Source organism: Podarcis vaucheri, assembly GCF_965113315.1.
Source record: "Podarcis vaucheri genome assembly, chromosome: 6".
Lineage (NCBI taxonomy): Eukaryota > Metazoa > Chordata > Lepidosauria > Squamata > Lacertidae > Podarcis > Podarcis vaucheri.
In genome coordinates, this window is record NC_138764.1 from 84,771,074 (window position 1) to 84,797,198 (window position 26,125).

The 26,125-nt window shown below is 41.3% G+C and overlaps 1 protein-coding gene across 2 annotated transcripts in view; it reads left to right on the forward strand.

Annotated features, from left to right (window-relative positions):
• Positions 1 to 24,240, forward strand: part of ADA (adenosine deaminase) — a 34,872-nt gene extending 10,632 nt beyond the window's left edge. For both annotated transcript variants that reach the window (XM_082226376.1, XM_082226377.1), the window contains exons 4-11: positions 998 to 1,141; positions 3,769 to 3,884; positions 12,073 to 12,197; positions 15,313 to 15,384; positions 16,475 to 16,576; positions 16,796 to 16,863; positions 18,056 to 18,185; positions 20,706 to 24,240. In XM_082226376.1, coding sequence (XP_082082502.1) covers positions 998 to 1,141; positions 3,769 to 3,884; positions 12,073 to 12,197; positions 15,313 to 15,384; positions 16,475 to 16,576; positions 16,796 to 16,863; positions 18,056 to 18,185; positions 20,706 to 20,810 — 862 coding nt within the window. In that variant the 3' untranslated portion in view covers positions 20,811 to 24,240. The remainder of the gene's footprint in view (positions 1 to 997; positions 1,142 to 3,768; positions 3,885 to 12,072; positions 12,198 to 15,312; positions 15,385 to 16,474; positions 16,577 to 16,795; positions 16,864 to 18,055; positions 18,186 to 20,705) is intronic.
• Positions 24,241 to 26,125: the final 1,885 nt, after the last annotated feature.

The window sequence follows — 26,125 nt, forward strand, 5'->3', positions numbered from 1 at the left end:
TGCTTTGCCAATAGCGGTGATTAAGAAATCAAGAGGAGACAGAGAGATAGTGTGTGAATTTGAATCTCATGCAACCTCAAACAGTAGTTTGTATTACATCTGAACTATCATGGTGTGTGAATGCTAGTAACTGACTAGGCAAGCCACAGTGTCTAAAAACTGGGAAGAACTGGGATGTTTCTTTTGGAACCTACAGGCTTCTTTGGCATCCTTGAAATTTGGCTGCTTAGGAAATGACAGTGTTGGCTCATATTGTTGTTTTTTCAGATTGTGTATTAGAACTGACTCATAGCTTATGGACACTACTTTTAAATTTAGGCACTCATAAATAACAGAAATGTCACATTTTGATGACTGGTAGGAGGACATTGGCAAGTAGAGAAAGTGCTGATTCCAAAACAGAATAAGTACACAGCCCATATCCAGTGAATCCAAAGTACACTTTGCTTTTTATCTGACTTGCACACTTAGAACTACAACCACTTTCTTCAGCTCCTTATCTGCAACTCTGTATGAGAGTTAAACTGAGTGCCTTGCCACTTGGATTGCAAAAAGGATCAAAAAGATTCATTGCTGCAGCTAATTGGCTACTTAAGTATCCTGAATTTTCCCATTAGCCTATGTAGCTCATGCTCAAATAGGGAAAATGTTTTTCCTGCATTAATGTGGCAAACATACCTTAGCTGCTTCATAATATTTTGGGTTTAAGAACTGGATAAGACCATATAGGCTCCTTTTATTTGATTTTAATTATCGTGAGCCATTTTAAATTCCTTTGGGGAAACAGGATATAAATGTACCAAATAAAATTTTATTAATCTGTGGTCATATCAGTCTTGCAAATTCACAAGGGTTTGAACAGTGTGTTGCTGAGGTGTAGAATTTTGGTCTGCTGAGAAGCATTAACTCCCACAGCACCGCATATCCAAGTTTTGTAGAGTTTAGATTGTTGATTGACTGCAGCAATTATAGAAATCAACATTTTTTACATTCACAGGGGGGACCGTGAGGCTGTGGAAAGAATTGCTTATGAATTTGTAGAAATGAAAGCAAAGGAAGGTGTAATCTATGTTGAAGCCCGGTACAGCCCTCACCTCCTAGCCAACTGCAAAGTGCATCCTATCCCTTGGAACCAAGAAGAGTGAGTACCTTCTTAAAGGTGTAAGATAACACAATATAAAGTAACCTTCTTAAGAGAGGTAAATAGCTGGTGGCATACTACTAACTGACAGCATGCAGTTCAAGAAAATATGTTGAAAATAAGTACATCTTCAAGGGCAATGTGAAATTCCTTCACATGGCTCACTGCACTCCACCCTACACCAGGGATCAGTGCAGTATGCCCAACCAGCATTCTAGAGTCTAAATAATAAAATGTACCAGTCTCTTTGTTTAAAGCAGCCTTTCTCAACCTGTGGGTCCCCAGATGTTGTCGAACTACAACACTCATCACCCCTAGCTAGCAAGGCCAGAGCTCAGGGATGATGGGAGTTGTAGTCCAACAACATCTGGGGACCCACAGGTTGTGAACCGCTGGCTTAAAGGATGCTGCCCATGCATTTCTGATAGATATGGTTCAACAATGGATATCTAATTGACTTTCTTTGCATATACTGTTGTTATATTTTCCCCAGAGAATGAGAGAAAAGTATGAAAGTGCACTGTTGTTAAAGTTAGCATTTTAGGCTATGTTCACTTTCCTGGGAGTAAAACCTGTTGAACTCAGTGTGGATTAGTTCCACGTAAGCATGCATAAGCTTGTAGCATTAAAGTCCAATTGGTGTCATAGACAGGGATTAGGAACTGTTTAACTTTCCCTTAGAAATCAGTGATACTCCAAAATTTCATTCCCTAGTTAAAATACTTCCATGTTTTTGGATCATCCTCACAAGCACTCACTCTCTTAATGGAGCAGCATATTTAGATTCTTCAAATTACCGTATTTTTTGCACCATAACACTCACTTTTTTCCTCCTAGAAAGTAAGGGGAAATGTCTGTGCGTGTTATGGAGGAAATGCCTACGGGTGGCATGCCTACGGATTTTCCTCCTCTAAAAACTATGTGCGTGTTATGGTTGGGTGCGTGTTATAGAGCGAAAAATACGGTACATAAAACTCTTTACTTTGCACAATAGAAAATAACTAAACTTTCAACTATAAAACAGAAAACGGATATTTAGAAAATTAGCCGTTGCTTGAGGTAGACAGTGAACAGATAGTAAAATCTTGCACCTCAAATATGACATAACAGAGTTGAATATTGGGTTACTGTAATTAGTCAGGAGACAAAGATCTCTAGCTACCCTTATGTAGTTGCCACGACTTGCGTGCCCCCACACACCCAAATTTAAAATAGGTTACAATAGGACTATGTTACAACAGGTTGCAAATAAAAAGCACCACATGTGTAGGATAAATAAAATAAGTATTTGTGATGCGCCCACAATTAACAGAATTGTTGAGGCTTGCCTTGTGTTTCTACTTTTTTGACAAGAAAATAATCTTAGTTTTAGAATATGAAATCCACAGCTTTTGTATTTACAGAGCACATGAAGACCATCTGCCTTTAGCTTTCCATTTTAGAAAGCAGAGCTGGTGATTTATCAAGCCTGTCGTGTTTTTTCCTCCATCCCTCCTTTTCTCTGAGAATGCTGCCACGTTAGTGAGACCTCCTGCCCCGAGTACTTCATCCATCTTGCCTGTGTGAAGCAGCTGTAAGAGTTCTTGGCAGAAGTTACTCTTAGCTGAAGAAAAGAACCAGAGCTCAAACACAAGCATTTTTCTTCCCCAGCTCTTATTTAAGAATTAAAAAAATCCTTGCAGTTTTGACTGTTACAGCTACTGGTTTGAAACCCTGCAGGTGATCTTTCTAGCTCTTAATTTGTTTAGAAGAAACCAGAGCTTTGTTTGACAATACACTGCTAATTTGTATAAGGGAGTTTCGGGAGTGAGAATAGAGGAAAGTTTGCTGCTATTGCCTGCAATTCCTGCCAGGGAAGACTGAAGCCATGCATGTTAATAAAGAACAGAGAGGATGCTATTCCAGCTGGAAAAACCCATTTCCTTATAGAAATACTCAATGATCTACCATGGACATTACCAATACAGATGTAAAATTCATTTGACTTAATACCAAGAATAGCACCTAGACCTTTTCTGGTATGTTTATAGTGCTTAGAAAATGTTTTGGGAACTGCTGGATCTGAATAGAGGAGACATCCTTAGCCCTGATTTGGACCACTGATCCCTTGAGGACCAATATTGTCTGCTGTTGCCAACTCTGCTATCTGAGGGCTCATCCACACTTCCGCTTGCCCTGTCCCTTTTTCCCTGGGAAAACCCACCCTTTACCACTGAACTGGAGCTGACATCAGTCAGGTTTTCTGTGAATTGATGTTTGTTCCAATTCAGCGCTAAAGAGCGGGTTTTCTCGGGGAAAGTGGCAGGGCAAATTGAAAACTGCTCAGACCCAAACAGAAAACCTCTCGTACTTTGCAAGTGTGGATGAGCCCTGAGATCCTTTCAAATGGAGATGCTGGGGACTGAACCTGGATCTTCTGCATTCCTGTCATCTGTTCTACCACTGAACTAGGTTTTATCTGGCAGACTTGTTTGCTGTTTGTACCCAGATGTTGGTTGTACTGAGTCCTTTGTAATTCAGCCTGAGATGCAAGCAGCTTGGTGATAGGATTATGAGCACTTCCTTGAGCACTGATAATTGGAAACAACGATGCCCTAACTGATCTCTTCGTATTTTTCTTTGTACAGGGGAGACCTAACTCCAGATGAAGTGGTTAGCCTTGTTAATCGGGGGTTAAAAGCTGGAGAGAAGGCTTTCAACATCAAAGCCAGGTCTATTCTATGCTGCATGCGTCACATGCCAAGTAATGTATTACAGGTCATCTGTGGCTCTGATTCTTACTTTATCAAATCTGTCTTGCTCACCTCTCTGCCTCCCCATCCCTTCCCCATACACTGAGGTCAAATCCTTTTGCAATATATCAGTAAGTAATTTGTTGTGTTTAGATTGCTGTTAGCCGCCCTGAGCCCAGCTTCAGCTGGGGAGGGCGGGATATAAATAAAATTTATTATTATTATTATTATAGATGCTCAATCACAACATAACCTCGTTAACTATTCTCACTTAAGTGTAGGCCCAGGGATAGAAACAGAGGAACAAATAGAGGCAGGAGGAAGATAACTTAATATAACAATAGCCAAGAAAACTTGAAAAGGTTGCTAACTATTCAGGCATGAGAGAGAGGGCTAATTTTGTAGTAATTAGTTGGGAACTTTTGACAAGTATGAATTAACAGTGCAATTGTTGTGGTTGGTGTTGGTAATCTTAGACTTCTTCCACAGTTCTTTTCTCTCTATTTGCCATCCTTCATTCATTCACTTTCTGTGCATGGTTCTAATGACACAATTAACAAATTATTACATCCTAGTATTTTCTACGTTGGCCTTCTATTTTTTCCCCTCAGATATTAATGTACGTATGCTTATGTACGTATGTTAACTTAACCTAGCCTACCCCACAGCGCTGTTGCAAAAATAAAAGGGGAGAGGGGAGGAAAACCTACACAATCTTGAGTTCCTGGGTAGAAAAGAAAGATACAAGTGTATGCATAATTCAGCTATGAAATGCACTCCCATGGGAAGCGGTGATGACCTCCAACTTGGATGGCTTTAAAAAGAGGATTGGATAAATTCATGAAGGGTAAGGCTATCAGTGGCTACTAGTGACAATGGCTATGCTCTGCCTTCATGGTTAGAGGCAGGCAGTTTCTGAATACTAGTTGCTTGGAACAGTAGGAAGGGAGAGCGCTATTGCCCTCAGGTCCTGCCTGCTGGCATCTTCTCAGCCACTGAGAACAATATGCTGATCTAATTCTTAACAATATCCCTAAGGCAAATAATATGCAAGCCCCCCCCCTTTTTAACATTTATTTTATCCATGCAAGAAGTCTCAGTCATACTTTAATGCTTGTGTGTTCATTTGAGTAGACAGTCATTTTAATGATTGCTTTGTATTGCTTTTAAAAGTTGTCACCAGCCTGATGTTTTGCAAGATAGAATGTAAATACTTATATGTATTTATGTAAGTGCAGGCTGTAAATAAATAAATTTCTGAATAAACATCTAAAACTTCATCTCCTGGGGCTATTAAATTGTGGGCATATGGGCGTATAATACAGAAATGCTTCTGCGCTATTTTAGGCAGATGTGGTTCTTCGAGTTCGTAAAAAGGTAAAGGGACCACTGACCAATAGGTCCAGTCGTGACCGACTCTGGGGTTGTGGTGCTCATCTCACTTTATTGGCCGTGGGAGCCGGCGTACAGCTTCCGGGTCATGTGGCCAGCATGACTAAGCCGCTTCTGGCGAACCAGAGCAGCGCACGGAAACGCCGTTTGCCTTCCCACCGGAGTGGTACCTATTTATCTACTTGCACTTTGATATGCTTTCGAACTGCTAGGTTGGCAGGAGCAGGGACCGAGCAACGGGAGCTCACCCCGTCGCGGGGATTCGAACCGCCGACCTGATCGGCAAGTCCTAGGCTCTGTGGTTTAACCCACAGCGCCACCCGCATTAATTTCAAATAGAGTTTATAGTTCACAATCTAGCAGCAGTGGAACATGTGGCATGTAGAGTGGCAGCTGTGCCCTCCCAGTGATGGCAGAGCTGTGTTCACCAGGAAGGGCTAGGTGAGGCAGTGCTGGATCATAGAGTTGTAGAGTTGGAAGAGACCTCAGTGTCATCTGGTCCAACCACCTGCAATGCAGGAATCTTGCCCACAACTGTCCCTGGGTGGACTGGGCTCATGTTCTGCTTTCTGGACTAAAAATATTTTGATCTTAGAAGATGTTTGTTGCCAGAATTTTTGGAGAAAATGGCAGGTTGGATATTAATGTCTGCTAAATGTAGCTGAAGTGTCTGAAATGATTACAGTGAGGTTTGATCTTTATTAAATGACAAAACAAATTGCCTTAATGTGTCGGAGCACTACACAGTAGGTAGTTAATTGTTAACAACATGCTAACTTATCTCTGCTCTTTGCTGAAGTATGGTTATGTAATAAATTAAGAGTCCACATACCATCTTAATCACAGATTGCCAAGCTAATGAGAATTTTCTGTCTTGAGTTTTGTGAAAGCAGCAGTCAATTAAAGTTAGTGTCGGTGAAGCTTTGTCTATGCCTTGAAACTTTGGCAGGTATTAAAGATCTTGCTGAGCTAATTTCAAAATATTGCCTGGAACGTAGAACAGCCCTTTTACAGCCCAGTCTTATATATTTAGGTGCACCTAAGTCCATTTATTTGAGTGGACTATGGCATACCTTACTTTGCATTGAACTGGACTGCAAGTTGAAAGGAAGTTGCAAACAGGCAGAAGTTCAGATCGGTCGAGCCTCTTGGTATAAGCTGTTGTTTGTACTATCATCTTTAGCAAACACCTGTTTTATAAAATAATATTGCAATTGGAACACCTAAAAACAGGTGCTTTGCTGTGTGCAGTACAAACAGCTGTTCTTAATAAAGAGCGGTCATTATATCTTTTTAGGCACCAGGCAAAAACATTCCTCTATCACCAAGCCTTTGGGCTTTAACTACCTGTGGCTTTTTAGAAGTGGGTGGGATGTTTTTAAAGTCTTTCTCTTTCTTCTTGGTTTCAATGTATCTATGTGGAGTTATTGTTTGTCTGGTTGTAAGATGCTTTGGGCAAGATAAAGTGACTGCAACTTTAATAAATTAATAAAAAATGTGAAGTGCCATATTTTTCCGCCCCCATGTATAAGGCAACCCCTATTTTTGAGCCCAAAATTAAGAAATAAATTTATTTATATATTTAGTTGCAACATTCTGTGTATAAGATGACCCCCAATTTTAAACTTTAAAAAATTGGGGGGAAATATAGTCTTATACACAGAAAAATACAGTAAGTGGAGTGTGCCATAGTACCCACTCTGTTTCAGTTTTCTACAACCTGGTCCCCTCCTAATGTTACGCTACAGCTCCCATTATCCTTGAAACACTGGCCCTGTTGGCTGGTGCTGATGGGAGTTGTAGTCTAACAACATCAGGAGGGCACAAGAATGGGTAGGGCTGCCCTATTTCTCCCTTTCATTTGAACCAGGTGCAACCTCCGTAATGGGTGATGGATGGCTGTGGATGAATAAATAGGAAGCTCAGTTTAGACAAGGCAAATATGACGATGGAAGATTCCGTTGATGAGATATTTGTGGAATTGGCTGTTCCTGATAGCAGGATTGTTTTACATGGCAGAGCCAGCCAGAAAGCCAGGTAACCTCCTCAGGATCACTGGCAGGGCTGGATCTGCTGGAGGGTGATCATCCCTCTGCTCTTCCACATCTGAACCTCAGGTATGGGCAGGATTGAACCCTGAAGTGCTTTGGCTGCTTCTTCTTTGGTGATCACTTGCAGCCGAGTAGGATTGTCTTCCATGAATATGGTCTTAACAGTGTGTCCATAAGCGACTGTTGAGGCCAATTCTGGGTCCGCACATCCTTCCATAGTCAGGACATAGGTTTCCAGTGAGGATTTGCCAAACGTGCCTTCCTCTTAGCTCACAGCTGGAAGTCACAGAACTGACTGCTATGGTTATTGTTTAAGTGATTTCCATATTAAGCTTCTGAAAATGTATTGGCATTTATACTGAGACTTGCCAAGACAGAGTTAATCCACTGCTTTATAAGGAAAGGGTCACACTTTCCTGTTAGTGTGTGGAAATCTGACAGCTCTGATATTATGATTGGCATTGTGGTTGGAATGACTCAAGTTCAGGGCCAAGATAATCTGCAGTACAGATATAGTCACTTGCATAACTAACTCCATTGTGACTTCTGTGCTAACCCTGTGCTTACTCAGAACTGTAGTTGAGCAATGAGCAATAATACAGCTTTCAAACCAGCTATGGAATTATGTAGTAACAAGCATGTCTAGAGGAAATTGACTAACAAATGTAAAAATAATAATAATAGGAAACAGTTGTGAGTATCTCCTGAAAATATCTTCTTGAGGAGGTCTTCTCCAATAAAGTCTAACCTAAATAGTCAAATCTGAATTATAAGTTAACTGTTGCCTGAAGAAAATATTTGAACTCACTGCTCCTTTATTTTCCTTGCGGTTGGCCCAGGGCAATAATGAAAAGAACCTTTGCAATTACAGATTAGATAATGAGATATCCTTCCCCTTGTTCTTTCAAACACTCTGATATACATGACCTTAATGCAGGGATAGCGCTTCAGCGTAAGAAAGCATGGAAGCTGTTTAGATTAGACAACAGCAGACATATTTCGCTGTATGGACCTTTGAAGTTGATGTTTAAGATAGAAGACCAACTGTCCTCTATGCCTAAGTTAAATAACATGCAAAGAGGTGTTCTTGTTGGGTTAAAAGGCTGTAAACCTCCCATTGCCTTAAAGTCTGTCTAAGCGTGAGCGATGCAATACCTACCTGTTTCAGCTGATATTCAATAAGCAAATAACAAAGGCGGAAAAGATCTATACTGTTTTTTAAATTAGCTGATTAGTTTTAATGGTTTGCTTTCCTTGAACGGTTGCCTACCCAGAGCACTTAGGAAGTGGTACAATAAAAAGCAAAATATTTAAATAAAACTACATTTGATTCACTAATATAGCAATTACCGTAAATTTCGCTCCATAACACGCAGATTTTTCCTCCTAGAAAGTAAGGGGAAATGTCTGTGCGTGTTATGGAGCGAATGCCTACAGATGGCGGGGGAATCTGCTGCAGTCGTGAGCAGTCCGTGGCTCCCTTTGAAACAGCAAAGCGGGTGTAAGCGGCTCCTGTCAGCTAGCGGAGCCGGGGAGGAGGGAGAGAAGCAGAGCGGGAGTTAGCTGCTTTAAAACAACCCCTGCTCTCTGCCCCTGCCTGCAGTTTTGTGCTGTCAGATTTTGGATTAGCCACTGTAGGGTGTGTGCGTGTGCTTGAGCTATCGTTCTTCTCCTGCTTCCCGTTCACTCTCCCTGCGACTTTAGAATCCACACTCTGTGTGTCTATGAGGGCTCCTTCTCCTTCTCTTGCTTCCGTTCACTCTCCCTGCGCCCCTGCGACTTTAGAATCGACACTCTGTGTGTCTGTGCGCGCGTGAGGGCTCCTTCTCCTCCTGCTTCCCGTTCACTCTTCCTGCGACTTTAGAATCCACACTCTGTGTGTCTATGAGGGCTCCTTCTCCTTCTCTTGCTTCCGTTCACTCTCCCTGCGCCCCTGCAACTTTAGAATCGACACTCTGTGTGTCTGTGTGTGCGTGAGGGCTCCTTCTCCTCCTGCTTCCCGTTCACTCTCCCTGCGACTTTAGAATCGACACTCTGTGTGTCTGTGTGTGCGTGAGGGCTCCTTCTCCTCCTGCTTCCCGTTCACTCTCCCTGCGACTTTAGAATCCACACTCTGTGTGTCTGTGTGTGCGTGAGGGCTCCTTCTCCTCCTGCTTCCCGTTCACTCTCCCTGCGACTTTAGAATCCACACTCTGTGTGTCTATGAGGGCTCCTTCTCCTTCTCTTGCTTCCGTTCACTCTCCCTGCGCCCCTGCAACTTTAGAATCGACACTCTGTGTGTCTGTGTGTGCGTGAGGGCTCCTTCTCCTCCTGCTTCCCGTTCACTCTCCCTGCGACTTTAGAATCCACACTCTGTGTGTCTGTGTGTGCGTGAGGGCTCCTTCTCCTCCTGCTTCCCGTTCACTCTCCCTGCGACTTTAGAATCCACACTCTGTGTGTCTGTGAGGGCTCCTTCTCCTTCTCTTGCTTCTGTTCACTCTCCCTGCGCCCCTGCGACTTTAGAATTGACACTCTGTGTGTCTCTGTGTGTGTGAGGGCTCCTTCTCCTTTTCTTGCTTCCCGTTCACTCTTCCTGCGACTTTAGAATTGACACTCTGTGTGTCTGTCTGTGTGAGGGATCGTTCTCATTCTCTGCTTCCCGTTCACTCCCCCAGCGCCCCTGCGACTTCCAGCGCCCTGCAACTTTAGGGCCAGTTCTCTCTCTGCGTGTGTGTGTGTGTGTGTTGACCTCACTGCGCTTGTTGGGGGAGAGTGTTGGTCGCAATTTTCTTGATTTGTCTCAGAGTGGTTAATATCGTGGTTTCCTTGCCGGGGAGGAGGGAGAGACGCAGAGCCTGCTTGTTCTAAAGGAGCAAAGCCAGAGAGGAGCCTCTTCTTCATTATTAGCAGCATCCTTCTCCACACACCCCATGCGTGCTTCTTGTCCCTTGAGTGCTTTTCCTTCCCTCCCCACTTAAAACGTGGTTACAAAGCACGGATCCACATGGATCCTCAGGATTTTTGCACTGGGTCACCCCAAATTCACCATCTGATCACATAGCATGTCCATGGCTACAGCCTGCACCAAAAAACACACACACACACTGTTTCATGGGGCCGCAGTGGCGCAAAAACGTGGTTACAAAGCATGGATCCACATGGATCCTCAGGATTTTTTGCATTGGGCTACCCCAAACCCACCGTCAGATCACATGTCTGTGGCCACAGCATGAACCACAAAAATCATACATCCACTGTTTCGTTTAGAATATTTTTTTCTTGTTTTCCTCCTCTAAAAACTACGTGCGTGTTATGGTCAGGTGCGTGTTATAGAGCGAAAAATACGGTACTTGGACCTCTTCAGTTGTACAAAAGAAAGAAAGAAAGTTTGTTGGTATTGCTTTTTGAAGTTGGGTGTGTGTGTGAGAGAGAGAGAGAATGAAAGCAGTATACCTGTAAACAGTGCTTGAAAACAGCTTCTGTCAGAACACTTCCCATTAATTGGTTTTTAGGGAAACCAGTTATATTTTTATTTCTTAAAAATTGTCGGCTTTGCCTGCAAACAAACTCAGCTAACACCCTGGGTGCACTCTGGATTTTATTGTATTTCAGTTTGAATTCCATAGAATAATACAAGAAAATACAATATATAAGAAATAAAAGACACAATAAATATACAGTTATAAATCAATGTGAAAATTTAATGTGATGGGTGTGCCATCTCCCATCTTCAACTGTCTTCAACCACAAATCCAGACATGTCATGGACTGTCTGGATGAAGTTTGGACTACTGGTGGTCCACAGACCACAGTTTGGGAATCCTTGGCTTGGATCAATGAAATACAGTGTGTCATTTTTCTCTGACTTGTAATTATGCATAAATTATAGTGGTCCATGCACGAAGGAGTGAGTAGAGTAATGCAATAATTGATGGGATTCTAGATTTTTTAAAAAATCATGGTGCATCCAAAGTGTTTGCTGAGTTTGATTGCATGCCAAACTTACAGTTTCCTATGAAATCATAACTAGAGTTGCTGAAAACCAAGAAATGGAAAGGGTTCTGGCAGAAACTGCTTTCCAGCAATGTTTGCAATTATACTGCAAATCTTCCTCCCCATCCTCTCATACACACACTATTAAGATGTCCTCAGTATTTTAGAAGAGGCTTATATTTATCTTCCCATCTGCTTTCTATTTTGTCTGGCAGCTGACCCAATTAAATTACACCTAACAAGGTGCTTAGCATTCTCTAAACTCCTGACCTCTGGACTTCACAGCTTTTGTTGTTGCAAGTTTACTTTTTTCACAGGAGACCATTTTAGGATTTGTATTTTTCTCTGATCCTGGATAGCTTAGTGGCCTGCATAATGTGCTTTCTATAGAACCATGGTGTGTATTTTTTAATTGTTCTCTATCAAAGCAAGGTGGGCATTTCCATGCGCTCTGGCTTCCGTCACGGTGTTCCGTTGTGCCAAAAGCGGTTTAGTCATGCTGGTCACATGACCTGGAAAGCTGTCTGTGGACAAATGCCGGCTCCCTCGGCCTGAAAGCGAGATGAGCGCTGCAACCCCATAGTTGCCTTTGACTGGACTTAACCGTTCAGGAGTCCTTTACCTTTTTACCTTACCAACAAGGCCTTGTCAAAGGAGGGAAACTCTAGAAAACAAAGTGCTGTTTTTAATGTGACAAATATTTTCCTATACATGGTGTGTGTGTCATTGGCAGCTGCAGAAACTCAACTGCATCCTTACAAGATTGTTGTGCTTTTCTTTCCAGGCTGGTCACTGGAAGTGGTGGAACTGTGCAAGAAGTATCAGAATGATACAGTGGTCGCTATAGACTTAGCTGGCGATGAGTTGATAAATGCTGAGACCTACCCAGATCATCGGAAGGCTTATGAGGTTTGTTCAGATGATGAGTAAGGAGCCAAAAGAACAGGATTGGGGGAGGTGGGTAGTTCAAAACCCTCAGTGCCTGCCTTACATGCAATCTGAGAAGAACAACATATAAGACTCCCATTCCAGTGTTTTATTATCATGCACTCATGTAAAACCTGCTACATCTTTTTATTAAAACGGGACTGGTCTACAGGTACGAGAACCTAATCCCAGCTGCTAGCAAACCTTCAGTCACAGACTGAGGCTAGAGATAAGAAATGTCTGGCTAAAGCTTTCCAAATAGAAGATTGGTGTAGTTACTCCTCTCTGTAGATTCACTCAGGTATAAATCAATATGCTTTTGCTGGATTTTTTTTTTATCAACTATGTGAACAGTTATGCATGGGGTAGAGTTTTGCAGGTGCTCCCCCAGTTTTAGCCCAAGGATGCTAGGCTCTTCTGTGAAAGACTTAAGACTCTTGGGGGTGCGGGAAATACATTTTCCTCCAGACTAAAAGCTTGTCCACACTTACCTTTTTTTTTTTTAAATCATGTTTATTGAAATTTCCAATAATAACAAAATAAGAAAAATAAAAGAGATAAAGTAAAGAAAGAAAAAGAAAAGAAACAAATTTAGACCCTTCTTTTCATAGCCTTCTTTCTGGGACTCCCTCCTTCCCCACCCGACTGTATTCCCCTTTCCCTAAGTTGGTTCCACAAGCTCTCATTCCCAATTTAAACCTAATATATTTTACTCATAAACCAATTTAAATTTACACAATCTTAACATCACTCCTCATCTTATTATAGAACAAGATTTTCCCCCCAAGGTCAGCTCTCATTTCCTTCCACGAGTTCCCCCTTTCTTAGAAAAAGAAAAAACAAAAACATATAAGATCAAAGTTATAAAGAATATAAGATAGAAAATATAGAAAAGTTCAAAAAGTTGGTTACATAGCCTTTGGATTCTAAGATTCCCCCTCCCTTCCCCGGTTTAGATTCCCCATGTCCATCTGTCTGTATGTTGTCGGCCTGGAGATCTTAAGTCCACAGCCAAATTTTTCTCAGTCCATCTTGCCGGTTTCTTTAGATTTGGTTGTTTTAATAATATTTAACTTCAAAAATCCAGTCTGGTTAGAGGCCTTTAATTTTCCTTAATCGTTTGTTGCTCCTCCCGTTGTTCTTTCCGTGTCGTAGTTAGTTCTTTGCTCTTTTATTTCTTACTTTCTCAGGTTTTTATCTTGTTCAGCTGTTCAACCATTCTTGTTCCAAAGTTTAGTGTCTCTACAGAGGTTTGTTATTCAGGGACAAAGACTTACGTCCAGTTCCTTCCTTGCTTCAATAGAAAATTCTATTGTATTATGGTCACCTCTGTAGACATAATAATATTTCAGTTTTACAGCTTTCCCAGGAGATAAGACCTGTACACATCCCAGAGTAGTTTTCCACATACGACACTTGTAATGTCCCGAAACCCCTCTAGGGGGATTGCAATAACTTTGTATCCTCTAATCCAAAAGTCAAATTGTTATTTCTTTTTCCCTCGACAGTTTATGTCCATATTGTATCAAATTATAACAAAATTAACCAGCAAAATACTTGTAACAAAGTCCTCTTTATATTCTCTAGCTTTGACAGCTTTTTTGACAGCTGTCAAATTCTCCGTTTCACTTCACCAGGCTCTCCAAATCGCCCCGGTTCCCAGGGGGGGTTGCCTTTTCCTCTCACCCTCTTCTCCTCCAGCACAATTCTTGTAGTTTCCCATCGTGGAGTTAATAGTTTTGTCATCAATAAACTTCTGGATCGATCTTGGTTTCCCAGTCCTTGTTTTAGCATGTTTACAATCAGGGGGGGGACTGACTTCCTTTTTAGATTCCCCCCCGCTCGTGCCGAATCCGGAAAAAAATTCATTTTTTTTCCTCCTTTTGTACCCGGTTACCCAATTACTCACGAGTTGTCGCCAATTGTCCAAATTTCCAAAGGAAGAAGCCAGCGCTCTCCGTCGAACGGCATGCGGCTGCGCTTGGCAGGGGAAGCAGAGGACTCACAGCACCACGCCGCTCCCCGGCACCCAATCCGTAGCCTTTAAAAAGGCTCCTTCACAAGTCGGGAGGGCGCTAACGGTGCCAGCCGAGTCACCATGTCCACGGGCTCCGTGCCCGTGGTTTTTAAGGGTCCCCGCGTCGCCGGCGCGGTAGGACCCAGCCCCTGCCGAGCCGACTCCCTCCGGAGCTCGGAGGGAGTCCGCCATTCGGCGATGGCGCTAACCCGGAAGTTTGTCCACACTTACCTTTTGCCCCAATCTTTCTAGGCACAGATCCACACTTAAAACCTCTTTGTCCAAGCATTTGCCACTGCCCCCCAACCTACACAGCTTCCCCTGTGAAACCTGCACTTTAGCACGTCAATTCAGGTTTTCCATGTTTTGCTGTTTCCTCCCATTAAGATTTGAAGAGTGGGTTTTTGCAGGGAAAACTCAGAGGGTGTGTGTGTACTCAGACACAAAGATTTAAAGCACAGACCATGCCTGGAAAGAGTGGAGGGAGGAAAGGTGCCAGAACATATAAAAGTGGGAAGGAGATTGGGAAGGAAATGTACTTCTGCTAGGCTTATTGAAAAATCTTGGTATCATTGTTACCTTCGGTTACAATGAAGTAATTCCACTAGCATTTGAAGACATGCCCAAGAACTTTCAACCAGTCTCCTGTTTTAATATCCAAGGAGCTTTATTGCATAGTTTAATTCCACATGTTTATGTTTTAATGGAATTGTTTTAGTGTGTATTTTAACAATGCTGTGTAATCGTGTTTTTTATTGTGTTTTTTATATTTTGTAAACCACTTTGAAGCCTTGGCATTAAGTGGTATTTTACTACACATTTTATCATGATTGTTGTGAAGCAAAAAGTGACAATCTTTAGTTTTACATGTGTTTTAATAAAATAACAAATTTTCCTCTTCGGGAGAAAAATCAATTTTAAGCAGATTTTTCTATTGTGCATATTCCAGTTTTTAGCAGCTTTGCTTAGACTACAACCAAAGAAAGATAAAGTAGCAAATTGTTACCTTAAGAAATTCTATGGATCTCTAGCATTTGCCAGTCAGTTTTTATTCTCTTCCTTGTGTTCCTTTTTATTCAGGAAGCTGAAAGATGTGGCATTCACCGAACTGTTCATGCTGGTGAGGTTGGGCCACCCAAGGTTGTCAAGGAGGTAAGAAGTTGTACTGCAGAACAAACAAACAAACAAAAAAGGATGTTGTTTCATTGGAAAGGCTGACAATTGACACTGAATATACAGCAAACCGTAGAATGTACGATCTGAACGATGGGGGAGAGGATGGAAGGAGAGCTCTGTTGTGACTGATAGGTCAAGTTTGTAATCAGAGGGAACAATTTTACTTAGACTCTCCATTTCCATCATCTTGAGGGTGGAAAGTGAATCCTATTTAGTTCTTTCTGCCTTCCATTCAACTTTAAAGGTGCCCAGCTCAAAAACTGCTAGACCAATTTGTGTGCAATTTTGATACTTTTACCTAGAGCTACCTCTCATGTCTGCAATTTTCAGACCACAGGAGATGAAATGATTCCTCTCTTTTTTGTTACACACACCCCAAAGTGTAAGGGCTGCCCTTGCAAGAAGACTGCTGCAGCTACCCTTCTGAAATTTGGTGGGATTCGGCTCCTCACAAGGGGCAAACATCCATGTACGTTTCATCTAATTCTTACAAAAAATCAAAACAGTTATAAACTGTTCCTTAAAAAAAAAAGCCACCATAGTGTGGTGTAATTTCACAGGAGTAATCCACTCAGGAGTGGCAAACAGAGCTGCACCCACTGCACCCAAAAGAAAAAAAGTTATACCAGGTGTTTTATTTCTGTCTTCCACCCTTTTCTCTAATTTGATTGTGATTTGAGTGCAAGCTACATAGATTACTTTTTCAGGTAAGAAAACTATTGCTATTTGCAAAAGAGAGGAAGGAACTTGTGAGCCCAATGCTTGTTCATGTAAACAAACTAAACCATACCCTCCCACTTTTTTTTAGTATTACAATTCAAGGGTTTGGGGGGGGGGTCTCCAGAAGGTCTGTGCCATACATAGTATGACTGTGTTTCTAAATAAGCTTTTAGCGGATTGTGATAAGTATACCTTATATAATAGGAGTCATAGCTCAAAACAATTTATAGAGCTGCTCTCACTTCAATGCCGTGGGCTGTAGTTATCGTGAACTGCGCAATCGAGAGTAACCTAATTAGCAAAAAGTTGCTTCTACATTCCCACCACCCCCTGTCTTTCATTATAGGCAGTCAACATCCTAAAGGCAGAGCGAATTGGCCATGGCTACCATGTCTTGGAAGATGAAAGTCTATATAAACGGCTGTTGAAAGAAAATATGCATTTTGAGGTAATGGAATGTCTTTCAAGTCTCCCAACTCTGTTACTTGAACCAGATAATAGCTGTAGGTGATATTAACAGAGGAAGCTGCCTTGTATCAAGGCAGGCCATTAGTCCGCCTAGCTCAGTATTGTCTCCCTTCACTGCCCAGCATTTCTAAATTATGAACATAAGTATTTTAAAGGGGATGTGTACTGATTCTGTTTTGTTTTTTATATAAATATACAGATCTGCCCTTGGTCTAGTCACCTCACTAGTGCATGCCAAACCAACTTCAGTAAGCATCCATTAATAAGGTAAGGATTTGGGTTGGGGTTTTTTTTAACTTTGGAATAATCATGCTACATTTTATTTAATTATTCTGACATTATTTCTCACTTATTGAATCAAAATCACTACCCAGTTATCAGCTCAAATCCTAATATTGAGTTACAGATAGGTAGCCGTGTTGGTCTGCCATAGTCAAAATAAAAAAATTCCTTCCAGTAGCACCTTAAAGACCAACTAAGTTAGTTCTTGGTATGAGCTTTCGTGTGCATGCACACTTCTTCAGATACCTAATATTGAGGCGAGCCATGAGGTTTAAGCCTCCCAGTTTGTCATCTAATAATAATAATAATTTTATTATTTATACATTGCCCATCTGGCTGGGTTTTCCCAGCTGCTCTGGGTGGCTTACAGCATATATAGCAACATAATAAAACATCAGGCATTTAAAACTTCCTGATACAGGGCTGCTTTCAGAAGTCTTCTAAAAGTTGTGTAGTTCTTTATCTCCTTGACATCCGAAGGAAGGGTGTTCCACAGGGAGGGCGCCACTTCTGAGAAAGCCGTCTGCCTTCTAGAGCATTCAGTTAGCACTTTATCTAATTTGTCTTTTCTATAACAAAGAAAAGTAATATGACAAGAAAATATTCAACAATATACATTGGATCTTATATTATTCTTAACATCTGAGAAAACGTAATATGATTTGATGTATAGTAAATAAATAGTAAATGTATGATGTATAGTAAATAAATCACATTTATTAGTGATTTCTCCCTCTGTGATATTTTATGCGGATTACTTGAAATGTGTTGTATCATGTCACATTATTGTACAGTGGATGCTCAGGTTGCAAATGTGATCTGTGCGGGAAGCACGTTCGCAGCCCGCAGCGCCGCATCTGTGCATGCGCAGGTCGCGATTTAGCGCTTCTGCGCAAGCGCCGAAACCAGGAAGTAACCCGTTCCAGTACTTCTGGGTTCGGTGCGATGCGCAACCTGAAATCGCGCAACCCGATGCGTCTGTAACCCGAGGTATGACTGTACAGTGAAAAATAAATAAAAAGTATATTTGGTGTTTGGACTGTAGTTTAATGGAAATTGTCTATGGGGTTCAGTACAAGTGGGATAGAAAACAGGCTTCACTATATTTTTCCCCATGAGGAAAATGCATATTATACTCTAAAAAAACCTGATGTTCTTTCAATTCTGTTTTTTTCAGGTTTATGAAAGATGAAGCAAATTATTCCTTGAACACGGATGATCCACTCATTTTCAACTCCACAGTTAACACGGATTACAAAATAGCTCGTGATTGCATGGGCTTCACTGAGGAAGAATTCAAGAGGCTGGTAAATTGTTTTCGGTTTTTCACATTGGTTGTGCTTGATCCTAAACATCTTTGCTTTGAAAGAATAGCTTACTTCCAAGTAAGCTGTGCTTCGATCTGCAGCCAAAGTAAATCTTCCTAAAGTTACTTCTCCAAAACAGAAATGGCCTTATAGGAGCTCACCATAGTGGGCATAGAACCACATCTGCATCCTGTCCATTTCCGTGAATTGTACCCCACACCTGCACCAAATCACAACTCTAGATTGTAGAGGTATGGTGAGATTCTTAACTGCCATATAGACAGGCACAGTAGATAGTCAGCTCCCCACATAATTATAAGACCATTGCAGAAAGGTTACTGCTATGTAAATGGACATCTTAATTCACAATCTGTATCTGCATATGTTCATAAACTTTGTCATTGTGTAAGGCACTGATGCACTTCAACCCATGCTCTGACTGATAGATTTAGCTCCTTACTTCAGATAATAAAATAACCAGGAAGTGGAGTGCTTCTTAACTCATTAAGGAGTTGTTGAGAAGAGTAATTCTATATAAACTCATTCAAGTGCTTATTACAGGACACAGTGTCCTTTATTGCAGCCATTGTCCTCCTCCCCACTTCATAGCTGGAGTGTTTCCTCTCCCATTCTTGAAACCATTTTTAGCTGAATTTCTGTTTACCCACCCATTCAGCCCCTTTTTTCCTTCTCCAGAACTGTCAGTTCTTTGCTTAGTCATTTTTTTAAAAATGGGCACATATCTGCCCATTCACCCCAAGAGCCTTGTTGACTTGGTATGTGGGAGCATGGATATAATTGTTTATTTTAAACACTGTGCCCATAAAAAGGAAGAACCATGTAGGAAGAAAGCATGTGGATATGCAGAAAATATATTAGGATTTGACTTATGAAAACAAAGACACAAGGCATACAAATGGAGACAAGTGCTCAGTTTCACTACAAGCCAGGAAAAACAATCTCCGTTTACAATCTCTCTGGAGAAATGTTGACTCATCCTGGCAGGCACATTACATGTCAGGAGGAAAGAGAGTGCTGAGTCACCACATCGTTTAGCCAACAAGCCAGCATATGACATGTTATTTATGTAGCAGCACTACCAACATATATGGAACTTTACAAAAAATGAGGTGATAGGTTCTTGCTTCCAGAGATCAGCAGTTAAACTGCTTCTGAAAGTCAAAACACAGAGCCATCTATTGCTTGCATTGCTGCGCTCTCAGAGCAGTATTTTAGTTTTGAACAATAAGCCCACAAGGCTCCAACTTTTGTGCATCACCATGGTTTGCTGCCAATGGTTCACACCAGCCTGACAGGACAGGTAAGGAGTTTTGGGGAAAGAAGGCCACTAACATAGGGCAGCTCATAGTGTAGTCTGCTTCTCTCACCTATGGAGACTAACCAGGAGATGTGGCAGGTACCACCCAGCCCTTTAAAGAGGTTGAAATGTGAGCCCTTACCGCTTAGGGTCCGCCCATGAGGACAGGTTGGGAGTCCACTTGTTCCTGTCTGGGATCCCTGCATAATGCCCCAGACCTGAAGTCCTTTTGACACAGACAGTAATATGAGAACAAAAGAGAAGTATAAACCTTTGCAGCTGTAATGAGGAAGGTATTAAAAACTCTGAACCTTAACACTGACAACTGAGACATGTCCCATAGCATAGGAATGACTAGCAAAGGCATAAAATTGGTCAGGCAAGGAAAACACGTGTTTGATTTTTAATGGGTCCTTAATTTATGAGCCAATGCATTTTCCCCATCCCATCAGGGAGCAGGGCTGTACTGCTTTGTCGCACAGCTTTCCCCTGCCGCAGCCCCGACATCCGTATATTAGGCATGGACAACTGAAGGGAGAGTACCATGTGGATTTCTGCACACTTAGGTTTCCCTTGGAGCTGGAGCCCTCTTTTGGTGGCAGTGATGGTGGGCCGCTGGAATGAGAAGTGGGCCAAGTGATTGAAACTTTGATTTCCCCACCAGGAACCTTTCTAATTTCTAATACTCCATGCCTTGAGTGTGATCGTGATTACGGAAGCTTTGTAGTAGCGGTAGAAAAATCTGGTAATAATAATTTGCATGCTGGAGGTCCCAGTTTTAATCCCTGGAATCTCTACTTAAAAGTTCTTTGGTAGGAGCAGCACTGGGAAAATGCTACCTTTGATTCCATAGAGCCCTCACTAGTCCTGATAGATAGATGATCATTGCTCTCACTTAGCATAAGGCAGTGTTGCATCAACTGATTACCAGATCTCTGGAATATGACTGTGTGTGCTTCTTAAAGTGCTCCACTTTGCATGTCTAATCAGGAGTATTGGGACTTAATCCCAGCTAAGTGATCAAAGCCTAAAGACTGTTTCTAAAAGGCTGCCATTTTCCCACTTAACGAAAAGCTGAGAATGTACGGTTGGAAACTGCATCCATTACTTTCACTTAGATTTGGCTAGTAATGCATACTAAGACACAAGCAGAATATTATACTTGCTGAGCTTCACTTCTGTGTTTGTTCCAATTTTCGCAGAACATAAATGCTGCCAAGTCTAGCTTCTTGCCAGAGAAAGAAAAAAAGGAGCTTCTCTACAAGCTGTATGAAGCCTATGGGATGGTACAAAGCACAGAGTTCTGATCCATATGATGCCGTCTACTCGTGACCTCTTTTCCTGACATCTTCATGGTAGTCAGAGACCTCCATTTTGTTTCTTTGAAGACAACGCACAAACTTAGTACTGTGTTACTATCTTGTTTACTATTACCATCCACAGAGTGGGGGCATACAGTATATATAAAGAACAGTATTCCTACAGTGTTTGTGTTATATTTGCCTAGAGCACCCAGATCCCATAAATAAGATGGGTGCTATGAGTTTACATGTTTGTTTTTTTAGGCTAAAGATAATAATCTTTTCAGAGACTGGAAAGTTTGGAGGAGGGGTTGCTTCTTGTAATGGCTGAATTTACCTCTGTTTACCAAAGTGGAAGCAGGTTTTAGAGACTGGATTATTTCAAGAACCTAGTTGACCAGAAGCGACAGAGAGACAAAAGAATGTGTATATACAATGGGAAGCAAAGCATCTCTCAAACCATTTTCCTCTCTCTCTTGAAAGCTATAACTTATCTCTGGCCTTACTAAGATTTCTCTGTAATTTGTCTTCTGTATGCCCATACACTTGAAACAGAGAGAATCACAACTGAGTTTTTTCAGATGTTTAACATCTTTTAGTGGGGAATCTCTGATAGAAATGAGTATTTCACTTTATCCCTGGTTCTCTGTTTGACCCAGTCATAGGCTGGGTTTATTCCTTCCTTGATTCTGCTTGGCCTTAATACCAACTTAATACTTATTTAAATGTCATCAAATTCTTTGGAGCTAATACTTAAAGAATAGTGGTTCTGATCCAAGGATTGTTGAGTGCACCTGGAAGATAACAGTTCCTACCTGTATTTCAAGAATGCTGGGAGCGTGCATCACTATCCAGAAGACAGTGTCAATGGTGATCACCTTGAATGACTCTTCTGAGTCACATGCATCTGATCTGTGCATATAGGTCCCAATATAGTAAGGGGGTCGCTGCCGAATTGGGGCAATTGTAGTCCAGATTCAGTATCTTGCCTTTCCCCAAATCAGACTTGTCCAAGATGTCTTAAGCTGTGTATGTTCAAAGAACAACACAGCACTTTAAAAAGGATTGATTTGCAAAAGAAGCAAACTCCTTTATTCCAGTACACTTGCTTTGTCTGCTGCCTGCACTATTGGAACTGCTGCCCTTTTTAACTAGCATTTTTGACTGAGCTCTGTTTTATATAGCATAATGTTTTTTTCTTGTCTGTTACCAATAGTATGGTAAATTTAGCTAATGGTGCTACGTTATCTGGTAGGTTTTCAACTGCCTGGTACACAAACCAGTTAGTCTGAATTTCTGGAATTGAACTTCATGGTCTTGTGATGCACACACACACACACACACACACCCATCCATGGGACTGATTTGACTTATGCAAATACTTTGGTTTAACCAAGTTATGGTCACTCTGTAAGTAAATACCTTAAAAACCACATGTCAGTGGTCTTTTGCAGAAATAGAAAATATAGTATCCAAATCAAAGTAATACTGCATCAGCACCATACCAGGAGGCCTCATCTCGCATATATTTGTGGGATTTCTTCTAGTGATTATAATGTTCTATTTTGCATCTTTTAGAAATACTCATTTGTTGGAGAATCTTTTAAAAATATCCACAAAGTCTCCATGTATCTGAGCAGATCCTTTTGTCCTTGTATTTCATTATAAGGAACCTGGAAGTCTTGTACTTGCACGGATAAGACTAATGTACTACAGAATTTGTCTCCTAGACTCACAGAGATCTTCCACTCTGGAACTTGAAACTCCCAAATACATATGCTTTGATCTGAACTTCTATTCTTTCCGTGAATAGAACAGAGTTCATAGAACAGGGATTTCTTGATTCTCCCTTCCCTTTGCATATCTGCTCCTAGGGACTGGGGAGCCTTAGATGTGTTGTGAGATATGTTGTGGGGCTGCAGATGGAGGAAGGAGTTGGCAAGATTTGCTCCCCCTCTTACATGAACAGAGCAGCATTTAAAGTGGATCTTTTAAATGATGTCATTTTATCAGATTTCTAGAAAGGTGATCAGCATCTGTGAACCTCTAAAGATGCCTCAAGGTGCTTTCAGTAGTGGAGCATGAATAATTTGTGCAGTGGCTCAGCATATGTTAAAATACCCAGGTTTTATTTATTTTACCTTTGTGCTTCATTCATAAGGAATAGTTGTTGAGGGCACAAACAGATACTCTAGCAAAAGTGCATCTGCTGCAACCACGTGTTTAGCTCCCCTTCCATAATGTTTAATAGAACTTACTGATTTGATCACGACACACCATGTTTCTGCCTCCTTCCAAGCGGCAGCCAACAACATGAAGTGGCGTTGTGACATCAGAATGCAGTTGAGTTCTTCTAGATGTCATGGACAGGAGGATGGTGCCTAAAACCTCAGTTACCATTTTCAGTAACAGCTGTGCACTTAATATAAATCTGGCTTGGTCCATAGACACATGTCTTCAGCCACACAAAAGTGAATTCACACAATCGTGTTTTTTTTTCTATCGACAGAGCAGGATTTCTTATCTTAGTTTAACATTTCTGGACTGACGTACTTGTGAACATGGCTGGCGCACAATCTGAATGTGTATTAAACTGTTCACAACAAATGGAGGCTTATCATAGGCTTCTACCCTGAGCTGAAAATGAGACTGAGGCCCTTTATAAAATGAACATATCTTCATGCTTTTTTAAAAAATGAAAAGAATCTATATCAAGGAGCTGGACTTGCTTTAAACACTGTTTCTTTGTGAAAGGAAAGCTCTTCACAGAGCCCTTTGTCTGTTCGAGCTTATCACCAAGTAGCTCTTGACATTGCTGGGACTAGTGGTCCTTTTTTGTCTTAAGTGTGGCCGTGAAGTGTTAGTTTTGTAGGACATAGGAATGACACACATCTTTGCTTTCATCACAGTGCAAGCAAGGCTTATTCCTATCAGGTGTATCTAGCACCAGAGATAACAAGTGATACAGGCGAACCTTAGTCTGCATGACCCAGAGCCTGTCTATCACTGTATTTCTGATGCTGTACTACTAATTCTTCTATATAATAGTGATATAGGCTTAGGTTTACAATGTTTTTAAAAGTTCATAAACACAGCTGAGGAAATCATACAATGCCATATTTCAGTGGTTATATAGGCTGGTATTACAAAGCTTCAGACACCAAAAATATGCCTCTGATGAATGGCTTTGACGTCACTGGGTCGCATGTGAAAAAGAGACTGAGCCTTGCATTGCGCTTGTCTCCAAAAATAAGTTCTGAATGTAAACTATAATGTCTTATGTATAACCAGGAATATATATATAGGAATTATTTTGTTATTTTTATAATGTCAATGAAAAGTTATCCTTATAAATTTTTCTTATGTTGTTCACATCCTGAAGAACAAAGGAGAATTTTTATTTTGGTTTAATGAAATAAATTCCATTTTAACTATATGCATATGTCATTGTTGTTGCGTCGGAAAAGATTTCAAGCCCAGGTCTGCAAGATGTGATTCAATTAAAAAACAAAACTAGAAATGTTGTGGTTTCATCTCAAAGGCAGGTACTGTCACTTGGTAGAACAAGGGGATAGAGGGATGTCCCGTTGGATTCCACCTGGACTGCAGTAGCTATGAAACCTGTTAGGGCAGCTGGATGGGCAAAATTAACTGTAATAAAGGAACTGTGGGCTAGACATCCACTTGGCAATGCGTGGCTACATAACACAGAAGAAACGAGAACTTGTGCTGTTCTTCATGCTTCTCAAGGCCAAATTAGATGTGACACCCAGCTGCATGCCTCTTCCCCAGCAGCTGGCTGTGGCAGCTGCTTCTTTTTAAAAAATAGAAATTAAAAGCTGTGAGTTTGAGTATAGGAAAGCAACTGGGGGAGGGAAGAAAGAAAAGGGTTAAGCAGTGCTGCACACACTGTTTCCATGTCATTCTTCCACAACTACAGACTCTCGGGGATTCTTTTTACTTAGAAAGAAGCCATAGGTGGATAGCCCTGGCATTTCCAGTGAAAAAGGGGGTAGTGAGGAAGATCCTTCATTGCCTGAGGTCCTAATGAGAGCCACTATATCTCTCCCCACACCCCAAAAGAATGATCCTGGCAAGATGCTATATCAGGATGTGGTATCATTTCCCTGGGGCATAAACTCCCAACAGAAATGCCAGGCTGCCAAGCCACTGCTTGAAGCAACGGTGAAGCTTTGCTTTTTGTTTCTTAAAAATAAATAAATGGGCCACCTCATCTTTAAAGTAAGCTCAGTCCTGCCTTAAGTTTTGTTTTGTTTTGTTTTTTGCCTGCCCCACTCCCCAAGCACTGATACCATCTAACTTTCACCAGGGAATAATAATAATAATAATAATAATAATAATAATAATAATAATAATAATTTAGTATTTATACCCTGCCCATCTGGCTGGGTTTCCCCAGCCACTCTGGGCGGCTTCCAAAAGAATATTAAAATACTGTGATACATCAAACATTAAAAGCTTCCCTAAACAGGGCTGCCTTCAGATGTCTTCTAAAAGTCTGGTAGTTGTTGTTCTCTTTGACATCTGGTGGGTCCTATGGGTCCTATGAAGGGTCCTATGAAAAATGAGTGGGTTATTTGGTCCAGCCTTCGTATAAGGGCAACTTCCTTTGTTCCCATCTAGATTGGCCTGAAATAATCCAATCGGTTTTGGAATTTGCTTTGAATCTTTTGTCCAAAAAGGACATCAGTCAAAGGGAAACATCTTACAAGGGGGACCAAGTGGTTGTCAATAGATAGAGCAGATAAAACTTGTAAGAGTTTGAATGGTCACTGCATCACCAGATATTCCAGCAGGTAACACAGTGCTTTGGAAGGCCAATGTAGTGCAGGCCAACGGACAAGTTACTGACAACAGACTGCCCTGGAAGGTGGTGGATTCTCCACTGGAGGCTTTTAAGGAGATGTTGGGTGGTCATCCTTCATGTATGCTTTAGTTGAGATTCCTGCATTGCAGGGAATTGGACTAGATAACCCTCGAGGTCCCTTCCCACTCTACAGTTCTATGATTCTATGAAGTCTGAAACTGAATATTCACATCTTTCTATATAGCTACATATGCAAGATCCATCAACTTTGGTTGCCAACTTATATAGTAAGGAACTAGGAAATACTATATAACCCGGATATAATAAATGGCTGCATGTCAGTCAGTGGGAAATACCTTTGGAAAACAGGACGTTACATGATTTAAAAGAGCATGATATTTCAGTACCATTGGCAAATGCTCTTCATATGTTAACTCCCCACTGAAACTTCATGCTGAAGTAGCTTGGAACCAGCTCACAGGGGATTTGGCTA